Raw genomic sequence first — 18,724 nt, forward strand, 5'->3', positions numbered from 1 at the left:
TGTTTGGAATCCTTTGGGCTATTACATTTTATAAACTTTTCACGTTTGCCAGGTTACTTGCTAGTATGATTGGCTTGATGAAGGTTATACTACTCTTGATTTGTGTCAAATATCTGAAATCTGAAAAACCTCTTTGTACATTTTCTAAGATACTCAGAGACCATGGGGCCAATTGCGGGGGGCAAGGGGGCTTTTAGCCTCAATCTGGAGTACAGAGGTTGGGTATTGGTACTCTAACAGCAAGGGAGCAGAACCTAGAACTCAGGGCAAGACAGGCAGCTTGAATATAAGATCCTCAGGGTCTAATGCTAGGAGGAACCTGGGTGAGCTGGGGAGACAGATGAAAGCAATTTGCATGAGAATCTGGCACCCAAAAGGAAAGGACTTTGCTCCCCTCAAGCCTAATGGCCTTAGGAACTTTGGGGGCTGAGGGCTGACCTTAAGGTCATGGTGTCTGGTGGAGAAATTCTTTCTCTTAACTTTTGGACTTGGGGGGCAAGGGGGGGCATTCCCTGCATTGTTATCTAACCCTGGTCTCTGGAAAACATGGAAATTGCTCCAGTGCAACTCCCCTAATTATAACCTCCATACTATCCCTTCCTTCCTGAAGAATGACTCTACTTGAAATGTGCATTATTTCCTGCCATCCTTGGCATGTGGCACAGCTCTCAGCCAGCTCAAAGTGGCAGAGGGCTCAGGGCAGTTGCTCCTAACCACAATACTACACTGCCTCTCACTTAAAGAAACCTGTGAAGTGTTATTTGGTCAGGGAAAATATTTTCAATCTGAAGTTTTCTATCCTATTTCAGATAGTTGGATGCATTTGTGCCTAACACCAAATATATGAGAACTGAACAGCAAAGAATGCTAAAAATGAGGGAAAAAATTAGGTGTGTATATTGATTTACATGTTGTTGGTATTTTCATAATATAAAACAATAGTTGTTCCCCTTGTTCGGATCCAGACTCAACCATTTCTCGTGGCCTTCAGGTGCTCCTGTGAGACACAACCTCTCTCAGCCCTACTTCTCTGTAACTGCCATGTGCTCAGACTTCATCGTGCCTCCGTATAGGCTCCTGCTCAACACCAGAAGTTTTGTCTAGTCTGTTCAATCTGGACAAGGAACAAGTGCCAGCCCTGGCCTCCTGTCATCTTTTTAGAAAGACTTGTCCCAAGTTACCAACCAAGCAAGGGAAAGGCCCTGGCCCAGCACAAACAACACTGGGAGTGGATGGGTTAGCATCATTCAACCTCCACTTCTCAGTTTCTCCCATGACCACAGAGGCCATTTTCCTTCCACTTTACTCATGCTATGGATATGCCTTCCTGCCTGGCAGAGTGCCCCTCAGGATACGGGAGACAAGATCCTGTGGAGGAGGACTCAGGGATTACAGTCATCCCGGACTTCTCTGCCCTGAGGTGCTTCTCTAGCTGCTCCAGGCCCACTGCCTTCATGATCCTGGCTTCTGTTATGCTTGGAAACCCTTACTTAGCCTAGCCCAGGTGTGGAAAATTTTTCCCTTTGACTCAACTGAGACTGGCCTAAATTTCATAAAGATGAAACCTGTCTGGGAAACTAGAGGAAAAGGAAACCAAAGAAACATAAAAGTCAAGAAGCAAACAGTTCCAGGGCACAGATGACCTAAGTGATGACTAGCTGTCACAGATTTTGGCTGACACCTAGCCCTTGTCCAACTCAGCTCTGTACTCCGTGTTGCTATGCCTCTGAGCCTTGGCAGACACACTGTGTGTATTTGGCCTATTTTGGTTACAAGCTAGACGTCCATTTTGAGCAAGCTTAAGCCAAAAAGCAGAATAGTTTGCTCATAAATTCAAGGAAGGGTTGGATATGAATAGTGGGAAAGGGCAGGGATGAATCTCAGAAATAACCAGAACTCAAGCATCAAGCATCACCATGCCTCCTTCTCTACAATATTTGCTTTCCTTTGGATGTGGACTTCACTTCAGAGTTAAGTGGCAAGAAGATTGACTGTTGAAAACTGTCAAGCCTCACACCTCGTGGAGTCCATCATTAAAGAGACACTGCAGCAATTTTCTATATTTCGTATTAAAAGAACCTCAGGTTTGGCAGGGGTCAGATGCTCACACATAGTATTTAGCTATGGCAAGGGGGAAGAGTCATGTAAGGATGTGACAAATGTAGAGGTGGCATTTCACATCAATGAGAAAAACATGGACTATTCAATAATGTAAGACAAATAACTATCTAAATGAAAACATAAGGTTAGATTCTCTATTTCACACAAAAAAAGCAAAAATATTAGAAGAAAATGTAGGAGAATATCTTTAAGCCCTTAGAACAGGGAAGGCCTTTTTATTTATTTATTTATTTTTTAATGTTTATTTATTTTTGAGACAGAGAGAGACACAGCATGAATGGGGGAGGGGCAGAGAGAGAGGGGAACACAGAATCGGAAGCAGGCTCCAGGCTCTGAGCCATCAGCCCAGAGCCCGACGCGGGGCTCGAACTCGCGGACCGCGAGATCGTGACCTGAGCCGAAGTCGGACGCTTAACCGACTGAGCCACCCAGGCACCCCAGGGAAGGCCTTTTTAAGACATGAAAAGCAAAATGCATACGGGAAAGGAGGGATACACCTAAAACACACACCAGATGGGGTGCCTGGGTGGCTCAGTCTGTTAGGCATCGACTTCAGCTCAGGTCATGATCTCATGGTTTATGAGTTTGAGCCCCACACTGGGCTCTCTGCTGTCAGCACAGAGCGCCGCTTCCGATCCTCTGTGTCCCTCTCTCTCTGCCTCTCCCTGGCTTATGCTCTCTCTCAAAAATAAACATTTAAAATAAATAGATAATAAAAAAATAACACACCAGAAATAACGTTAAAACTCAAGTGATATTGGTAAACATGTGTAATGCAGGCCAGGTATACTGGGAAATAGGCTTTGAGATGGACATTAGCACACAGGGAGCTTGCTGGGAGTATTCTTGGGAACAATAACCATGGGGTGTAATGGAAGCAGGGTTGGGCAGAGGGTGGAGTGGAACAGTGGTGCAGTCACAACAAAGGCTTAGACGATCCTAAACCCACAGGGGGCTCTGGAACTGAGTTATCTTGGATTGAGGAAAGAAGGGTGGCCTTTATAGACCCACACTGCCCAGTTACTGGATGTGGACAGCTTCCAGGGAGGGGACATAGTCTGGGCAAGGCGGCTCTTTCTGATGAGGGTAACTTCTAGAGAGAGAGAGACTCAGCTGAGAGCTGTTAGCTGCCAACACTCTCAGCATCTGGGGTATAGGTGTTTCATTTCTGAAGCGGGGAATCTGGTTGGCATGCCACGGCATCTGCTGCAGTGACAGATGTATATCAGATACAAAAGTGGTAGCCATATTATATAAAGAACTTTTACTTCTCAATAAGAACAAGATAGAATACCTGACAGAGTACTTTCAAAAGATATAAACAGGAGGGGGGCACCTGGCTGGTTCAGTCAGTAAAGCATATGACTCTTGATGTTGACGTCATGAGTTCAAGCCCACATTTGGCATAGAGATTACTTAAAAAAAAAAAAAATAAAAGAAATACATTTTAAAAAAGATATAAGCAAGGGGCACCCTGGGTGGCTCAATCGGTTAAGCGTCCAATTTTGGCTCAGGTCATGATCTCACAGTTTGTGAGTTCGAGCCCGGTGTCAGGCTCTATGCTGACAGTTCAGAGCCTGGAGCCTGCTTCAGATTCTGTGTCTCCTTCTCTCTCTGCCCCTCCCCCACTTGTGCTCTGTCTCTTTCTGTCTCTAAAAAATAAATAAATGTAAAAAAAAAAGGGGCGCCTGGGTGGCTCAGTCGGTTAAGCGTCCGACTTCGGCTCAGGTCATGATCTCGCGGTCCGTGAGTTTGAGCCCCGCGTCGGGCTCTGTGCTGACAGCTCAGAGCCTGGAGCCCGTTTCAGATTCTGTGCCTCCCTCTCTCTCTGACCCTCCCCTGTTCATGCTCTGTCTCTCTCTGTCTCAAAAATAAATAAACGTTAAAAAAAAAAAAAAAAAAAAAAAAAAAAAAAAGATATAAGCAGGAAATTCACAGAAGAAATAAAAATGGCCAGGGGCGCTTGGGTGGCTCAGTTGGTTAAGCATCTGCCTTTGGCTCAGGTCATGATCTCACAGTTTGTGGGTTCTCACAGTCTGTGAGATCTCACAGTCTGTGCTGACAGCTCAGAGCCTGGAGTCTGCTTCAGATTCTGTGTCTCATCTCTCTCTCTCTTGCCCTGCCCTGCTCGTGCTCTGTCTGTCTCTGTCTCTCAAAAATGAATAAATGTTAAAAAAAGAAATAAAAATGGCCAATGTATCTTAGTAGTTATCAGGGAACTACAAATTAAAACAATAACAGTATCATTTTTCAATAGATTGTCAAAAAGGACAGAGCTTAGCAAATGTTGATAAAAGTCTAGGAAATAGGTATTTTTATATACTGCTGATATGAGTGGAAGAAATGGTGAAGCCATTTCTACTCAGAAAATTCTGCTTCTTAGTATCTATAGTAACATTAGTGTATATATGCAAAGAGGCATTTTTTTTTTGTACTAGCAAAAAGTTGGAAACAATCTAAGTGTCCAATTGGGGAAAATTAATCTTTGATATAATCATACAATGGAGTATTAGTATACTTGCTTTTGGGATAACTACTCCAAAAGTAATTATATTAAAAATTATACACACACATATATACATACAGACATGAGTTATTGGCTACATTGGTGAATAGGAGAATGATGAATGTGTGCAGGTGATAAGATTTGTATGTAAAGATTACACACATATAACATGATACCATATATTTTCTGTGGGTGCATATTTAAGTTTGTAAAAGCACAGAAAAAGGTCTAAAATCATATCTAATGAATACAAAAGAGGTTGCCCCTGGGAAGGATTGATAGAACATACATTGCATTTAAAAAAAAAAACCCAGAATATTTTACTTGGAAATTAGAAATTAATGATTTCCTGCTGGTGGGAATGCAAATTAGTGCAGCAGAGTATGGAGTTCCTGAAAAACTTAAAAATAGAACTACCAAAAAACAAAACAAAACGACCTGCTATATAATCCAGCAATTCTACTTCTGAGTATTTATGTGAAAACAGAAACACTCATTCAAAATGGTATATGCACCCCTATGTTCATTGCAAGATTATTTACAATAGCCAAGACACGGAAGCAACCCAAGTGTCCACAGATAGATGAATGAATAAAGAGGTGGTGTATACATACATAGTGGACTATTACTCAGCTATAAAAAGAATGAAATGTTGCCATCTGTGACAACACTGACAGACCTGGAGGATATTATGCTAAGTAAAATAAGTCAGAGAAAGATAAATACCGTATGATTTTGCTTGTATGTGCAAACTAAAAAACAAAATAAATAAACTAACAAAACAGAAACAGACTCAGATGGGGCACCTGGGTGGCTCAATCAGTTAAACGTCCAATTTCAGCTCAGGTCATGATCTCACAGTTTGTGGGTTCGAGCCCCGTGTCAGGCTCTGTGCTGACAGCTCAGAGCCTGGACCCTGCTTCGGACTCTCTCCCTCTCTTTCTGTCCCTCCCCCTCTCTCTGTCCCTCCCTTGCTTGTGCTCTCTCTCTCTCAAAAATAGACATAAAAAAATTAAAAAAAAAAAAAGAAAAAAAAGAAACAGACTCAGGTACAGAGAACTATCTAGTGGTTACCAGAAGGAGGTGGGCAGGTGGGGGGGAAGATGAGTGAAATAGGTGAATGAGATAAAAAGGTAAAAACTTCCAGTTATAAAACAAATAAACAATGAGGATTTAACGTACAGCATAGGGAATATAGTCAATAATATGTAACAACTTTGTATGGTGGCAGATGGTAGCTATCCTTATCACCGTGACCACTTCTTAATGTACATAAATGTTGAATCACTGTTGCACACTTGAAAATAATGTTACACGTCAACTATACACTAATGAGTAAAAATTAATACTTTCAGTAGACACTGTGGGCTGCCACTGTGTCTGTGACTGGTGTTGACTGATTAACTCATTGTAGTGTTCTCAACCCTAGGTGTATTTAAGTTTTTTTTTAAATTATTTTTTTAATGTTTATTTTTGAAAGACAGAGAGACAGAGAGACAGAGAGCAAGTGGGGGAGGGGCAGAAAAAGAGGGAGACACAGAATCTGAAGCAGGCTCCAGGCTCTGAGCTGTCAGCACAGAGCCCAAGGCGGGGCTCGAACCCACAGATGGTGAGATCATGACCTGAGCCAAAGTTGGACACTCAACCTACTGAGTCACCCAGGCTAGGCGCCCAACCCTAGGTGTATTTTAAAACATAAAATGCCAATGCCTAGGTCTTACCTCAGAGATTCATATTTAATTGTTGTATTCTTGGGCAAAGGTCCTTGGACTGCTGGTCCAAGGCAATCAAATCATGGTGATCACAATTCCTTTGGAAGTAATTAGTTATGGAAAAGGCATGTGACTCAATCATGGCCCATGGGATATGGAAGGATACTCATTGGTAACTTCTGGTAGAGGCTTCCACATTGACCAAAAAGTGAGACACAGGAATAAATTTTTTGTCTTCTTCTATTGGATGTTGTCATGGCTGAATATGATATCTGAACCCACTGCAATTATCTTGAGTCACGAGTGGAGCTGAGGTGGTCCAAAGACTAAGCTCACATGCTGAGGGAAAGGTGGAAAGGACCTGGGGTGCTGATGATAAATTAGTGAGTCACGGAATTAACCAAGTCTGGAACTATCCTCCCTTGTGACTTATTGTTATAGGACACAACAAATGGTCTTTATTGTTGAAGTCTATGCCCTGATACAACATTATTGTGTTGGGCCATATAAAAATGCTAATGTTCTGCCAGTTTTTCCTTTTTTTTTTTTTTTAGAAGGCTTTGTGCCCAGTGTGGAGCCCAGTGTGGGGCTTGAGCTCACAACCCTGAGATCGAGACCTGAGCTGAGATCAAGGGTTGGATGCTTAAATGGTTGAGCTCATCAAGGTGCCCCAAATTCTGTCATTTTTTACATACATTCCCCCCATCATTACTCCTGACCTAAGGCAGATGTCTTCCTGACCTACTTTCGTTACCTCCAATTTCCTTACCGGTAAAGTGACATTTTGACTCTGCTTTCAGTATATTTTTCTCCACTCCACAGATCTGTCATTTTTCACTAACTTCAGTCTCAACAAGGTTAATCTAACATCCTAGTACAGGGTCTCAGTAGTTGTGGCTATAATACTTTCACAGGTGTTTATCCAAGTTTTAGTTTGTGTATAATCTATTTTTTCTACATATGGATATATGATATCTCTTAACCAAAAACAATCAGCTGAGAAGATCATAGAACATGATGTACAACTTGTTCTGATAGGAGGAGTAGATTAACTGCTGTAACAAACAATGCTAATCTTTACTGGATTAATACAATAAAAACTTATTTCTTATTCATTTCACAGTCCAATGGGGTGAAAGTGAGGGGTGGCTCTGCTCCACGTGGCTTTCATCTCAATAAAATCACTAATTATGTTGTTGTAATCATCCAATATTTTATGTTCTGGTGGAAGTTATTATTAGTTACCTAAAGAATTTAAAAAATATAAAATGTAATTGTATTTAAAATCATTGCAATTTAAATATGCTTTCATAAAAATGTAAATTAAAGAAATGCAAAAATAAAAATTACTTTAAATGTCTTACGTAATTTTCTTCTAGAATATTTAAATTATATACCAAAATTAAAGGGCAAAATACAGTACAGCTATGAATATCAACATTTTAAATAAAGTTTATTTAAGTAAAGCTAAATCTTTAAGCTTTTGAAAATTTAATTCTATGCTTCGGATTCTTTGTCTCCTTCTCTGTCCCTTCCCATTCTCACTCTGTCTCTTTCTCAAAAATAAATCAACGTTAAAAAAAAATTTTTTTTTAAAGAAAATTTAATTCTATGAATTTTTATAAAAATAAAACTATTCAAGATTCTGGGGCACCTTGTTCAGTGGAGTAAGCGTCCAACTTTGGCTCAGATTATGATCTCACAATTCATAAGTTGGAGCCCTGCATTGGGCTCTCTGCTGTCAGCACAGGGCCCACTTTAGATCCTCTGTCCCCCTCTCACTCCACCTCTTTCCTGCTCATTCCCTCTCTCTCTCTCTCAAAACAAACTAAAACAAAAGAAAACAAAACACTATTCAGTGTCCATTTTGTTGCCAGTGTAAACAATGGATATTATACTTCATTCTTGTTTCCTCTACACCCACACATCTATCAATTTAAAGGTAAAATGAATTGTTTACTATTTAGCTTCCAGATACAAGTGTTGCAAACATACACACATTGGAATATGAAGAGATAAGAAAAAATACACTCAGCACTACTGAAAATGATACCCATTTTTTAAATGTTTATTCATTTTGGAAAGAGAGACAGAGGAAGAGAGACAGAAAGAGAGAGAGTGGGGGAGGGGCAGACAGAGATGGAGACACAGAGCTCAAAGCAAGCTCCATGCTGTCAGTGCAGACCCAGACCCGGGCTTGAACTCACAAACTGTGAGATCATGACCTAAGCCAAAGCCGAAGTTGGATGCTTAACCAACTGAGCCACCCAGGCGCCCCAATACCCATTTTAATGCAAGCATCTCTGATACTCATGCTGAGAAACAACGTGCCCAATTGGCCTTTATTGTCCCCAGTTGCTTCCTCTGTTCAAATCCTTCCCGAACTCTGAAGCAGCCACGACTTGTTTCCCTGGGGGCTTTTATAGTGTTCAGCATGAGAGCTTATCTTGAGGGTGTCAAGTTAAGTCTGAACTAAGCACCAGAGCCCAAGTAACAGAGATGTCCATACATTTGGAAATAAATTTACTGCTTTTTAAAAATTTTATTATTATTTTTTTAATGTTTATTTATTTTTGAGAGACAGAGAGAGACAGAGCACAAGTGGAGAAGGAGCAGAGAGAGAGGGAGACACAGAATCCGAAGCAGGTTCCAGGCTCTGAGCTGTTAGCACAGAGCCTGAAGAGGGGCTTCAACTCATGAATCGCGAGATTATGACCTGAGCCGAAGTTGGTGCTTACGCTTAACTGACTGAGCCACCCAGGCGCCCCATAAATTTACTGCTTTTGTGTGCGTTTTTGTGAAATGTAGGGCTTTTTAAAGTGCGTGACTGAGAAGAAGCCCTTCTTGCCGGGGTCTAAGGGCACTACTGTTCACATAGCTCTGAGATGGGCACTGGCAGTCCAGCTCTGGGAATTCTCAAAAAAGAGGCCCCTTTCATATGCCAGGGCCCCTGTCTACCATAGAGGTTTAATTTCAATCTGGCATGAAAGAAAGATCAAGTGTTTACTGAACATATGAGACGTTTGCCTCATAAAGTGTTTGAGAGAGTGTGATCAGACAGGATGTATCTAACTCAGCGTCATGATACTGTAGGAGGGTGATAACCGTGGGTGCCTATGGGTTGCCCAAAGCACCAGTGTTTCAAAGTGTGCTGTATGTCCACGCAGACTCAGTTTCTTGACTTCCTCAGCTCTGATCTTCTCCACTCCTCTTTAGTCTCCCTTTCCCATGACAAGGACCACACCTGGACACCTTGTCAACACATGAACTTGCTGCTCCTCTGATAGGTTACATTCCAACATCCCAACCACAACTTCCTTCTCCAGCTCCCCTTGCCAATTCCCCTGTCCCATTATCACACCGATCTGGCAAAAGTCAAGCCTGGAAGAATCCAACTCTCCAATTTCTATATGCTACTGGAGGACATCACTCAACCTGGCAGGACCACCAGATCATCAATTGCTGGTCATCAGTGCCAGCTGACTTCAGTGCTACCTGATCATTTGTTCCCCCACAGTAAAGGATGGATCCATGGAAGCTTAGACAACTTGTGGGACCACCTTTAAGAAGAGAATACAAAATTACAGACACAAAATTTGGTACAAAAATGGATGTTGATTTAGAATGAGAAAAAAAGGGAAAAAACCCCCAACAAACCCAAACCATGAGCCATGGGAATTTAAGGTCCTCTGAGATCTCTTTAGGCAATTTACTAGCAACACTCGCATAAAAATGCTAACAGAAACCTGTCCCTCTACCCCCTAGCCCACAATACAACTCTCAGTGACTCCTTTACTCACAGAGGCTCACATAAGCTGCAAAAACGTCACAGTATACTGCCTCTGAGCTCACAACACACACATAGTTCATGTCTTCTCTAACTTCTCAAGTTACTCAACCCACCAGCAAACCTGAGCTCTTAACAGGTGATTTTTCCTCTGACTTCATAGAGAACATGGAAGCCATTAGTCATAGACTCCCTCCTTCTGCTACCAAACCAGCAAACTTATCTGTATCCCACTCATATTTTTTTCCTTTCCACCTTCTACAGCAGAAGAGGTGTCCCTCCATCCATTTAAAAATCTTCATATTGTGATTTTTAAAAAATTTTACTTGAGAGCAAAGAGAGCATTCGAGCGAGCAGAGAGAGAGAGAGAGGGAGAGAGAGAGACTCTTAAGCAGGTTCCACGCTCAGCATGTTGCCCGATGTGGGGTTTGATCTCATGACCCTGGGATCATGACCTGAGCTAAAATCAGACTCAATCAACTGAGCCACCCAGGCGACCTGTGAATTTTTCTTAACAGTTGTCTCCTAGTTTATCAAAGATAGAGTTTCTGTTTGGAAGTATGTTTGTTTACAGTTTGTTTCTCCTTGGCTCTTTGGAGGTGGTTTTCAAGAGTAAAAAGAGCCATGTGGAAACTGGAAGTCAACACTTACTTCCTTGACTTCTATAGCCTCCATTCTCCTGGTTTTCCTCCTCCCTCTGGGATCTCTTGCCCAGTTGCTCCTCCTTTGTCTGCCTCTTAGATCATAGATTTCCTTAGGCCACCATCAGATCATTCATTTACTTATATGTATTTTTAATGTTTATTTACTTGTTTTTGAGCTATTTGAGGTATTTATTTTTGAGGTAAGTATCTAAATGTTTGAATGAGGAGGGTGAATAGTCAATACAGAGAAACCCTGAGGTTGCTAACCCCGGCAGCATGCATAACGGTAATAACAGTAATACCAATATTCATCAAAGGAGGAAGATCAGGTTTGTAGGTGGAATAGAATGTGTTCCATTTTGGACTTGATATTTTTAGTTACAGGTTAGCCACGTGGGTGACTTCAAGAAGCAATCAAAAGGCAGGTGTGATGTGGAAAGGAGTTAAGAGGGACAAATTTGGTTTAGAACTCAGCCAACCAAGATGACTGCTGAAGTTATGGGATGGTATGGGAGAGTATTAAATGTCAAGAGAGAATGGATAGAACTTTGAAGAATTTTAGCCTTTAAGTGGCATGAAGAGGAAGTATAGCCCGAGAAGCAAGTACTTTGTAGAGGAAATGGCACTTAAAATGAGCCTGAAGAAAGGGTTTTGATAATGGCAGACCAGAGACTGGTAGGTGGTGAAAGAAATAACAACATGAAGAAATGGAACAGGAAAGGATTCCACCGGAGAAGCCTTTTGGTAATCACATGTGGAATGAATTTGTTGTAAAAGAACTGGAAGTTTTAATGGGTCAGTCAACATTATTACTGTAGAAGAGAGGATGATGACCAAGAAAAGGCCATAACCTTTGGGTTATGTGACTATTGATATTTGGTTGCTTGGGTATGAAGAGAGTCTAATAGCATTTGACCTGCTTTGTTTAAGCTCCAGCCAAAGATATCTGGTAACTCTGGAGTGTCTCAGGTTTCTAAACATAGTCCGTGGTCCCATATCCTAGATTTAGATTGGGTGTTCTAATTATCTGTGTTGTGACACATCTTTGTGCCATGTCCATAACAGATGATTTTCAGGTCCACTTTCATCAGTTTTTATTTGTTGTGTTTGTTTCTGAAGTTGCTGTTGTTGTTTTTCTTTAAAGAGAAATTCGAGGAGATAAGTTTCTGGAGAAAGGAGATAACGGCAGCAACGTTAAAGTCCATGGCTCAAGCATTATACTGCAAACACACGCTCTAAGAGGATGGCAAGAAAACAAGCTAAATTTGAGTTCTACTTTCTGCAAAGACCCTATGCTTGGTTTTGAAGATTCATAATTTGGTTGACATTAAAAAGACACACACAATTTGAAAAATGACGAATAGCTTTAAAAAACTTTTCAGAGTACCAAATTTTTCATTTACCAGACTGGCAAAGAGCTACAAAGTTTGGGATCTACTGAGACAAGGGTGTGAGAAAGCAGGCTCTGTCCTATATACTGCTGGTGGGAGAGTTTAATTGGTATGATCTCTTTGGAAGACAGCCGGCAATATCTGCCAAATGCACATATCCTCTGACCTAGGCTATTCTTTTTCTTTTTTATATATTTTAAAATGTTTATTTATTTTTGAGAGAGAGAGAGAGAGACAGAGCGTGAGTGGGAGAGGGGCAGAGAGACAAGGAGACACAGAATCTGAAACAGGCTCCAGGCTCTGAGCTGTCAGTACAGAGCCCAATGTGGGGCTCAAACTCAAAAGCCATAAGATCATGACCTAAGCTGAGGTCAGATGCTTAAGTGACTGAGCCACCCAGGCACCCCTGACCCAGGGTATTCTGGACGAGATAATTCACTGCAGCATAATTTGTAGTGGTGAAATATGGCAATGACCTAAAATACCCAACAGACAATGGTTAAATAATTATGGCATATCTTTATATGGCCATGGAATACTTTAGTCATTGCTGTTTGTTTATGCAATAAAATAGCTCTGGAACTATACATTAGAAACTGGTAACAATGATGGCCTCTGGGAAGGCACTGGGCTGAGGGGCCAGGAATGGGAGGGACTTTTCACTTACCATTTACACCTGATGAATGTATAACCTATTTCTACCTACAAACCCAACTGAAGGAAAAGTTTTCTGGTGGTAGAGAGTACACTCACAGTTTTGAACACATTGGAAACTTGAGATAAATTCTAACCAAAGAGTCATTAGTTATGATGGGAATCATTTTGAGAAAGTTCAAGAATTGAAGGCCATCTGAGCTTCCCCACCCATGTTTTCTTTTCACACAGAACACAAAGCAAAAAGGAAGGGAAGGGTAAGAGCGAGACATCACAAAACAGTCATGAAGGCAAGAAACTGGTAGGACAGACACTTTATTGTGGCTTGCTTGTAGTAAAACATTCAACCCTTCAACATGTACTTTTTTTTCCCTGGAGACCACAGCGTGATGCTCAAAGGCCTTTAGTGTCATCTTATGTCAGTCTAGTCAATGGTTACCTATTTTATAGTTCAACTAATTAGAGGAAAAAGTCAGAAAAATCTGGTTTTAACATCCCAAATTAAGGGCTGCAAGATTTGCAACCCATTCATATAAAGTGCTTATGTTCAGTGCAAAGAGGGCAGACTCAGAAGGACAAGCGGATGCCAGGGAATGATGTTTCCTGGAAGACAGATACATTGTATGACTCGAAGAAGGAAAAGCCACTTGACTTGTTAAACCTCCCCCAAAAGAGATCTAATATTTTCTTTGAAGCTTCTCTTCTCTACAGGACCAAAACTTTGAATCTGACAGATGCCCATGATGGTTATTTTTTTACTACCAAAAAACCTGGTTCAGAAAGAAATCCACAGGGTCTAAGCACCAGAGATACTGACTTTGGCTTCCAGTTCCTGTTTGTTTCAGCAGCAGATGTGAGATCAACAGACTGAGCTCTGGCTGGTGGGAGGCTCAGAGCTGCAGCTTTTTCTTAGGGCCCTCACTTGCAAATCCAAGTCATTGAGTACAACAGACCCTTTTAAAATCACATCTGGGGGTGCCTGGGTGGCTCAGTTGGTTGAGTGTCCGACTTCGGCTCAGGTTATGATCTCACGGTCTGAAAGCTCGAGCCCCGGGTTGGGCTCTGTGCTGACAGCTCAGAGCCTGGAGGCTGCTTTGGATTCTCTGTCTTCCTCTCTCTCTGCACCTCCCCCACATGCGCTCTCTCTCTCTCTCTCTCTCAAAAATAAAATAAAACATTAAAAAAAAATCATATCTGGTGTGGGAACACAAGCCTGTGCATATTAAAGGAGTACTTCACCTGGTTTTCCATCAACTGGACAGGACCTTTTCATCATCCCCTTGTTCTGACTCTTGTCTGCAGGCCCAAACCCTGATTCCCTCTGTGAAGACAGGGAAGTGTACTGCCTTCTCAATGACCCTAGGCCTCTGTGGATTCACCCTGTGGTCCTGATGAGACTGTAGAGAAGCAGGACAGAAGAGGAAGTGGATTCCTGACCATTTTAAGGAGCACAAACAGGCTGTTAACTCAAACAGGTAGTCTAGCCATTTTAGGGCTAGGATCTTGGCTACCATTTCTCTCCCCAGACTCTCTAAGAGGGAGCCACATTCTCTCTTTCCTGCAGGGATATTCACAAAAGCCAGTTCTGTGTTTGTAAGCAAGCCCCCTGCATTCTTTGTGGAGAGGTTCCCCTTTCTTTCCCCACAGCATGAATGCAATGGTGCCCCTCTGCTGGTGAGTGGGGCTCTGGCCCCCTCACTGTCTGCACCCACAGCTTTCAGACGCCAGCACCTGAGGACGCTTCTGTTCAGACTACCTTCCAGAGACTCATGGTTACTCCTTGTGCTTGTGAGAGGGCACACTTGGAAGTTTTATTCCACAGGTAGCACTTGCCCCTCGCCATCTCTGAATTTTGGGGAGAGAAGGAAGAAAAGAGGCAATCCTTTTGGTGCTGCTCTATAATTCTCTGTAAAACCCTTCTAGTTCTGAGGAGCCATTGAGCATCTCCACACGGAGGGAACTGTGTACAAAGAGGATGACCCGGGTTAAGAACCAAAACGCAGGGAAGGTGTGCAGACTGGCAGAAGTCTAAAGTAAAGTGCCTCTTTTTGGTGGGGGAGAGTTTTGTTTGTTCAGAAATGCTTAGGCGTAAACATGAGTGCACAGAAGCGTGCACACACACTTACTCACGCTGAGGTAGAAAGAACTGGCCATCTCCGGACGAACACGTAGATCCCACAGTTTGACAGAAACATGGCACTTGCGTGGCGTGAAAGGTCCTATCCTTGCCCAAGGTGGCAAGTAGGGTCCGATCCAGCTCTTTCCTACCTGGGGCAGAGCCGGGGAAGTCCCACTGCACAGGAGGGGAGAGGTAGAGATCATCTCCATCTCTCCTATTCTATAGTAGTCAGGCGTCTGCTGCACACGGTCACTTTCTGGAGCCTGAGCTGTGGGTGCTCCGGGTGTGGCTCGTCAGAAGCCACTGGGTGCAGATGTCTTGCACTACTGCATCCCCACTGCTCCTGGCAGCCTGCTGCACCTGCTGGACAAGGGCTGCAGCCCGTGAGTGTTCTTGCTTCACGGCAACCAAGTAGGCAGAACGCAGTTTGCAACATGTCAGGTAGGCCTGAACCTGGCAATTGGGCATAAGAGACAGCCAAGAGGAGACCATCACCAATGCTGAAGCGACACACACAGAGCTGTGTCAGAGAGCTTGGCAGACGAGAGCACTTCTCACCTACCAAATTAAAGATTGGGTTCTTGTCTTTCATTACATCGTAGCAACTCTTCAAATATTCCGGATGTTAACCTATTACACTGTTATTTTATAATTATTACAAGTAACCTAAAAATTTCAAAAAGAAGAAAAGCAGGCAGGCAGGCAGAATCTGGTCTCTGTCTCTTCCTTCTGAGGCCCTCCTCCTCACTATCCTGGGCTCTCCAGCTTCCTGCTAGCTTCAGGGTCAGTACTGGGTCAGCACTGTCATTGACAAATTATGATTTGATAGTTGTTTGGGTGATTATCTGATGTCTGTTTCCTTGACTAGATTGTAAGCCCCATGAGGCCAGGAATAGTGTCCGCTTATTCTACTTCTTGTACTCCTGGTGCCTAGCACATGGCCTGGCATTGGCAGGTGTTCAATAAACATGCATTAAGTGAATGATTGAATGAATGAATGAATGAGCCATCATATCTCTCCCTTACGATGGGCACAAAGATTCTTCCTTCACTATTTTTTGGTTTCAACCTGCTGAATTTAAAATCTTGTAATAGGAAGTTCAGGGATGAACACATACACACACACACACACACACACACACACACACACACACAGTTAGAAAAGGGCTAATTAAGGGATAATCTCACACTGACTTACTTTTGCTGTTTGGATCAGAAGCGTCTCAATTTCAGGTGTGAGGGGTGGTCTCTCCTGCACTCTGGAGACCCTCCATCTCACAAATCCCCAGCTTAATGGAGACTAGAGCCCACACCTTCCCGGGCCCCGAGCTCACCAGCACATCCCTGGTTTGCCAGTGTGCTATGCCAGCCAATAGCAAGACCCTAACGAGTTGCCTCAGCTTTTACTAACAGCTGACTTTTTGCTGTGACAGTCCCTCTTGGTGGTTGGAGGGGACTCTTCTCTCTTCATATTTCATCTTCCATCTTTATTGTCTTGGTCACTGAAGTCTTTCTATCTTTCTATCTGAAGCTCAGCTACAGATAATTTGCTAAAGCTAGAAGATGTCCAATATTCTCTAGGCTCACAAGTGATCATGATCAAGTCCTGCTGTTTGGGTATCTACCTGCTACCCCATGATGTTCACTCTCACCCAGGCCTTTGGCTCTACTTAGCACCTATGTATGTTAAACACAGTATCATAAGTTGTCAGGCAACATTCATACCTATAGGAAGAGGGCATTTTTGCCAGACAGTCTGGAATAGGAACTGAATAAGGCTGGTTTTTGGCAAGACCTTAGCCTAAGATCACTTAAGTGCATTAGAATAAGTGTTAAGAAAAAAAAAACAACCCTGAAAAAGAACAACTGCCTAGATTTTAATGCATGTCTTTCCCAGGGCAAAGCCTCTGTCCTGCTGTCCTGCTGAGGGGGAGGCTCACTGAAGGCTTGGAAAAGGTCTGCAGTCTGGGGATCAGGGAACCGGGGTATCTGGCCTGGCTGCTGGATTCTCATTATGATTCTGAAATAGTAATTCTCCACAATTCAGAATATCAGAATCCTATCCTATATGAGGTCATCTGGATGTTGCATGCATAAATGAAGAAATGCTAAGAACATAGTCTTCCTAATCCCTCAGCTGAAGAAGGCCTGGTAAATTCAGTACAGGGACTAGCAAAACTGCCATGGGAAGCAGTTCTGTGGTTGTATAAGAAGCCATGTGCCTGAGGGGTGCATGGGTGGCTCAGTCGGTTGGACATTCAGCTGAGGTCTCATGACTAGTGAGTTTGAGCCATGTGTTTTAGCCTGCTTAGGATTCTGTGTCTCTGTCTCTGCCCCTCCCCTACTCATACTTTGTCTTTCTCTCTCTCTTTCTCAAAAATAAACATTTAAAAAAATTAAAGGAAAAAAAAAGCCATGTGCCTGACATTAGTTTTCTTCACAAGGGACTCAGCTGCCAGATTTTCCCACTGCTAGTGGCCAGGGCAGTCTGGCTTGGTTTTCCTATGCCTCTCCTGGCCTGTGAGACTTCCTCTGGATGGCAGACAGATTAGATTAGCCTGTAGTTAGGCACAAATAGGAGTAGTTGGGAGCACTTCTATGCTGGTTGGCACTCCTGGCAAAAGCACTGATTTCCTACTCAACAGGGAAGAGATCACTGACCTCAGGGAAATGGCCTGTTCTAGAGAAGGAGACACTAATGGATATCTGTTGGTCAAGGGTTGGGTGGGGTGTCCTTCTTACTGTACAGGGTACCCTTTTCCCTCCAGGATAAATAAATGTCTGCCCACTTTGAGAACCTCATTCAGTCAACCTGAAGACTGATATGAAGGATTTCCTAGGACTCTCTCAGAAAAGCTCTGCATATAAAATGGAGATTCAACAGTAGCCTAGGACATGTTTGTCTTGGGGATAAAGAAATGGGAAGGAAAGGCTCACAGAGTCAATGTGCGTTCTCTCTCAGTTTTCTCCCTTCTGCACCTCCATCTGGGCCCCAGCTCCATCTCTGGATAACAAAGAAGCTGAGGTACAAGTTTTGTGGGGAGCAAGGGACAAAGGTGAAAAGGTGCTATTCAGGAGCAACACCAGGTTTGGAGAAAATTCTGCTCACCTTGTTGTCATCACTGTGTATTGCCTGGATCAGGACCTCCAGCTCCTGTGCAGAACAGAAATAGCAGTTGTGAGAGGAAGAAGAGTCCCCAGCATGGGAGCTGAGGCCCAATCCAGTCTTAGCCTGGTCATTCTGACTCTTGTTAAACTCTACTACTTTTTCTTCTTTTTTTTTTTTTTTGAAGATTTCATTTTGTAAGTAATCTCTACACCCAATGTAAGGCTTGAACTTCTTATATCCTCAAGATCAAGAGTCGCGTGCTCCACTGGCTGAGGCAGCCAGGCATCCCTTAAACTCAACTTCTGCTATTAGGGCACCAAAGGAAAGCTAGGGATAACACTAAGCTGGGGAATTTGAGGAGAAAGAACAGCTCCAAAAAGGCCTGTTCTTGGCCTTCATGAATGGATGTGGCTTCGTTAACTCCACAAAGAAGCCAGAGGGGGGCAATTTCATAGGCAACATGCTTCAAAGGCCATCTACAGACTCACCCTGACCTCCTCTACAATCACAGGGAGAAGCTCAAATTGGTCGTCCACAGACATTTCCAGGTGTTGCAAATATTAGACAATAGATATTGAGGGACACCTTCCAGGTATAGAGATTATCAAGAATTTTCTTTTCAGGGAAAGGCTGATTAGGGTGAGGCCACTATTCCAGGGAAGGGCTGATTAGGGTGAGGCC

At 42.9% G+C, this 18,724-nt stretch overlaps 1 protein-coding gene across 3 annotated transcripts in view; it reads right to left on the reverse strand.

The window, feature by feature from the left end:
- ZFYVE26 (zinc finger FYVE-type containing 26) overlaps positions 1 to 18,724 on the reverse strand; it is an 83,840-nt gene that overhangs the window by 2,643 nt on the left and 62,473 nt on the right. For 2 of the 3 annotated variants that reach the window (XM_007095158.3, XM_042989960.1), the window contains exons 41-42: positions 18,044 to 18,088; positions 13,939 to 15,387 (exon numbers count right to left, since the gene is read on the reverse strand). In XM_007095158.3, coding sequence (XP_007095220.2) covers positions 15,184 to 15,387; positions 18,044 to 18,088 — 249 coding nt within the window. In that variant the 3' untranslated portion in view covers positions 13,939 to 15,183. Of the gene's footprint in view, positions 1 to 13,938; positions 15,388 to 18,043; positions 18,089 to 18,724 lie in introns of those variants that run through there. The other variant, XM_042989961.1, reaches the window with a different exon arrangement.

The sequence above is a fragment of the Panthera tigris genome, chromosome B3 (assembly GCF_018350195.1).
Source record: "Panthera tigris isolate Pti1 chromosome B3, P.tigris_Pti1_mat1.1, whole genome shotgun sequence".
NCBI classification, from domain to species: domain Eukaryota; kingdom Metazoa; phylum Chordata; class Mammalia; order Carnivora; family Felidae; genus Panthera; species Panthera tigris.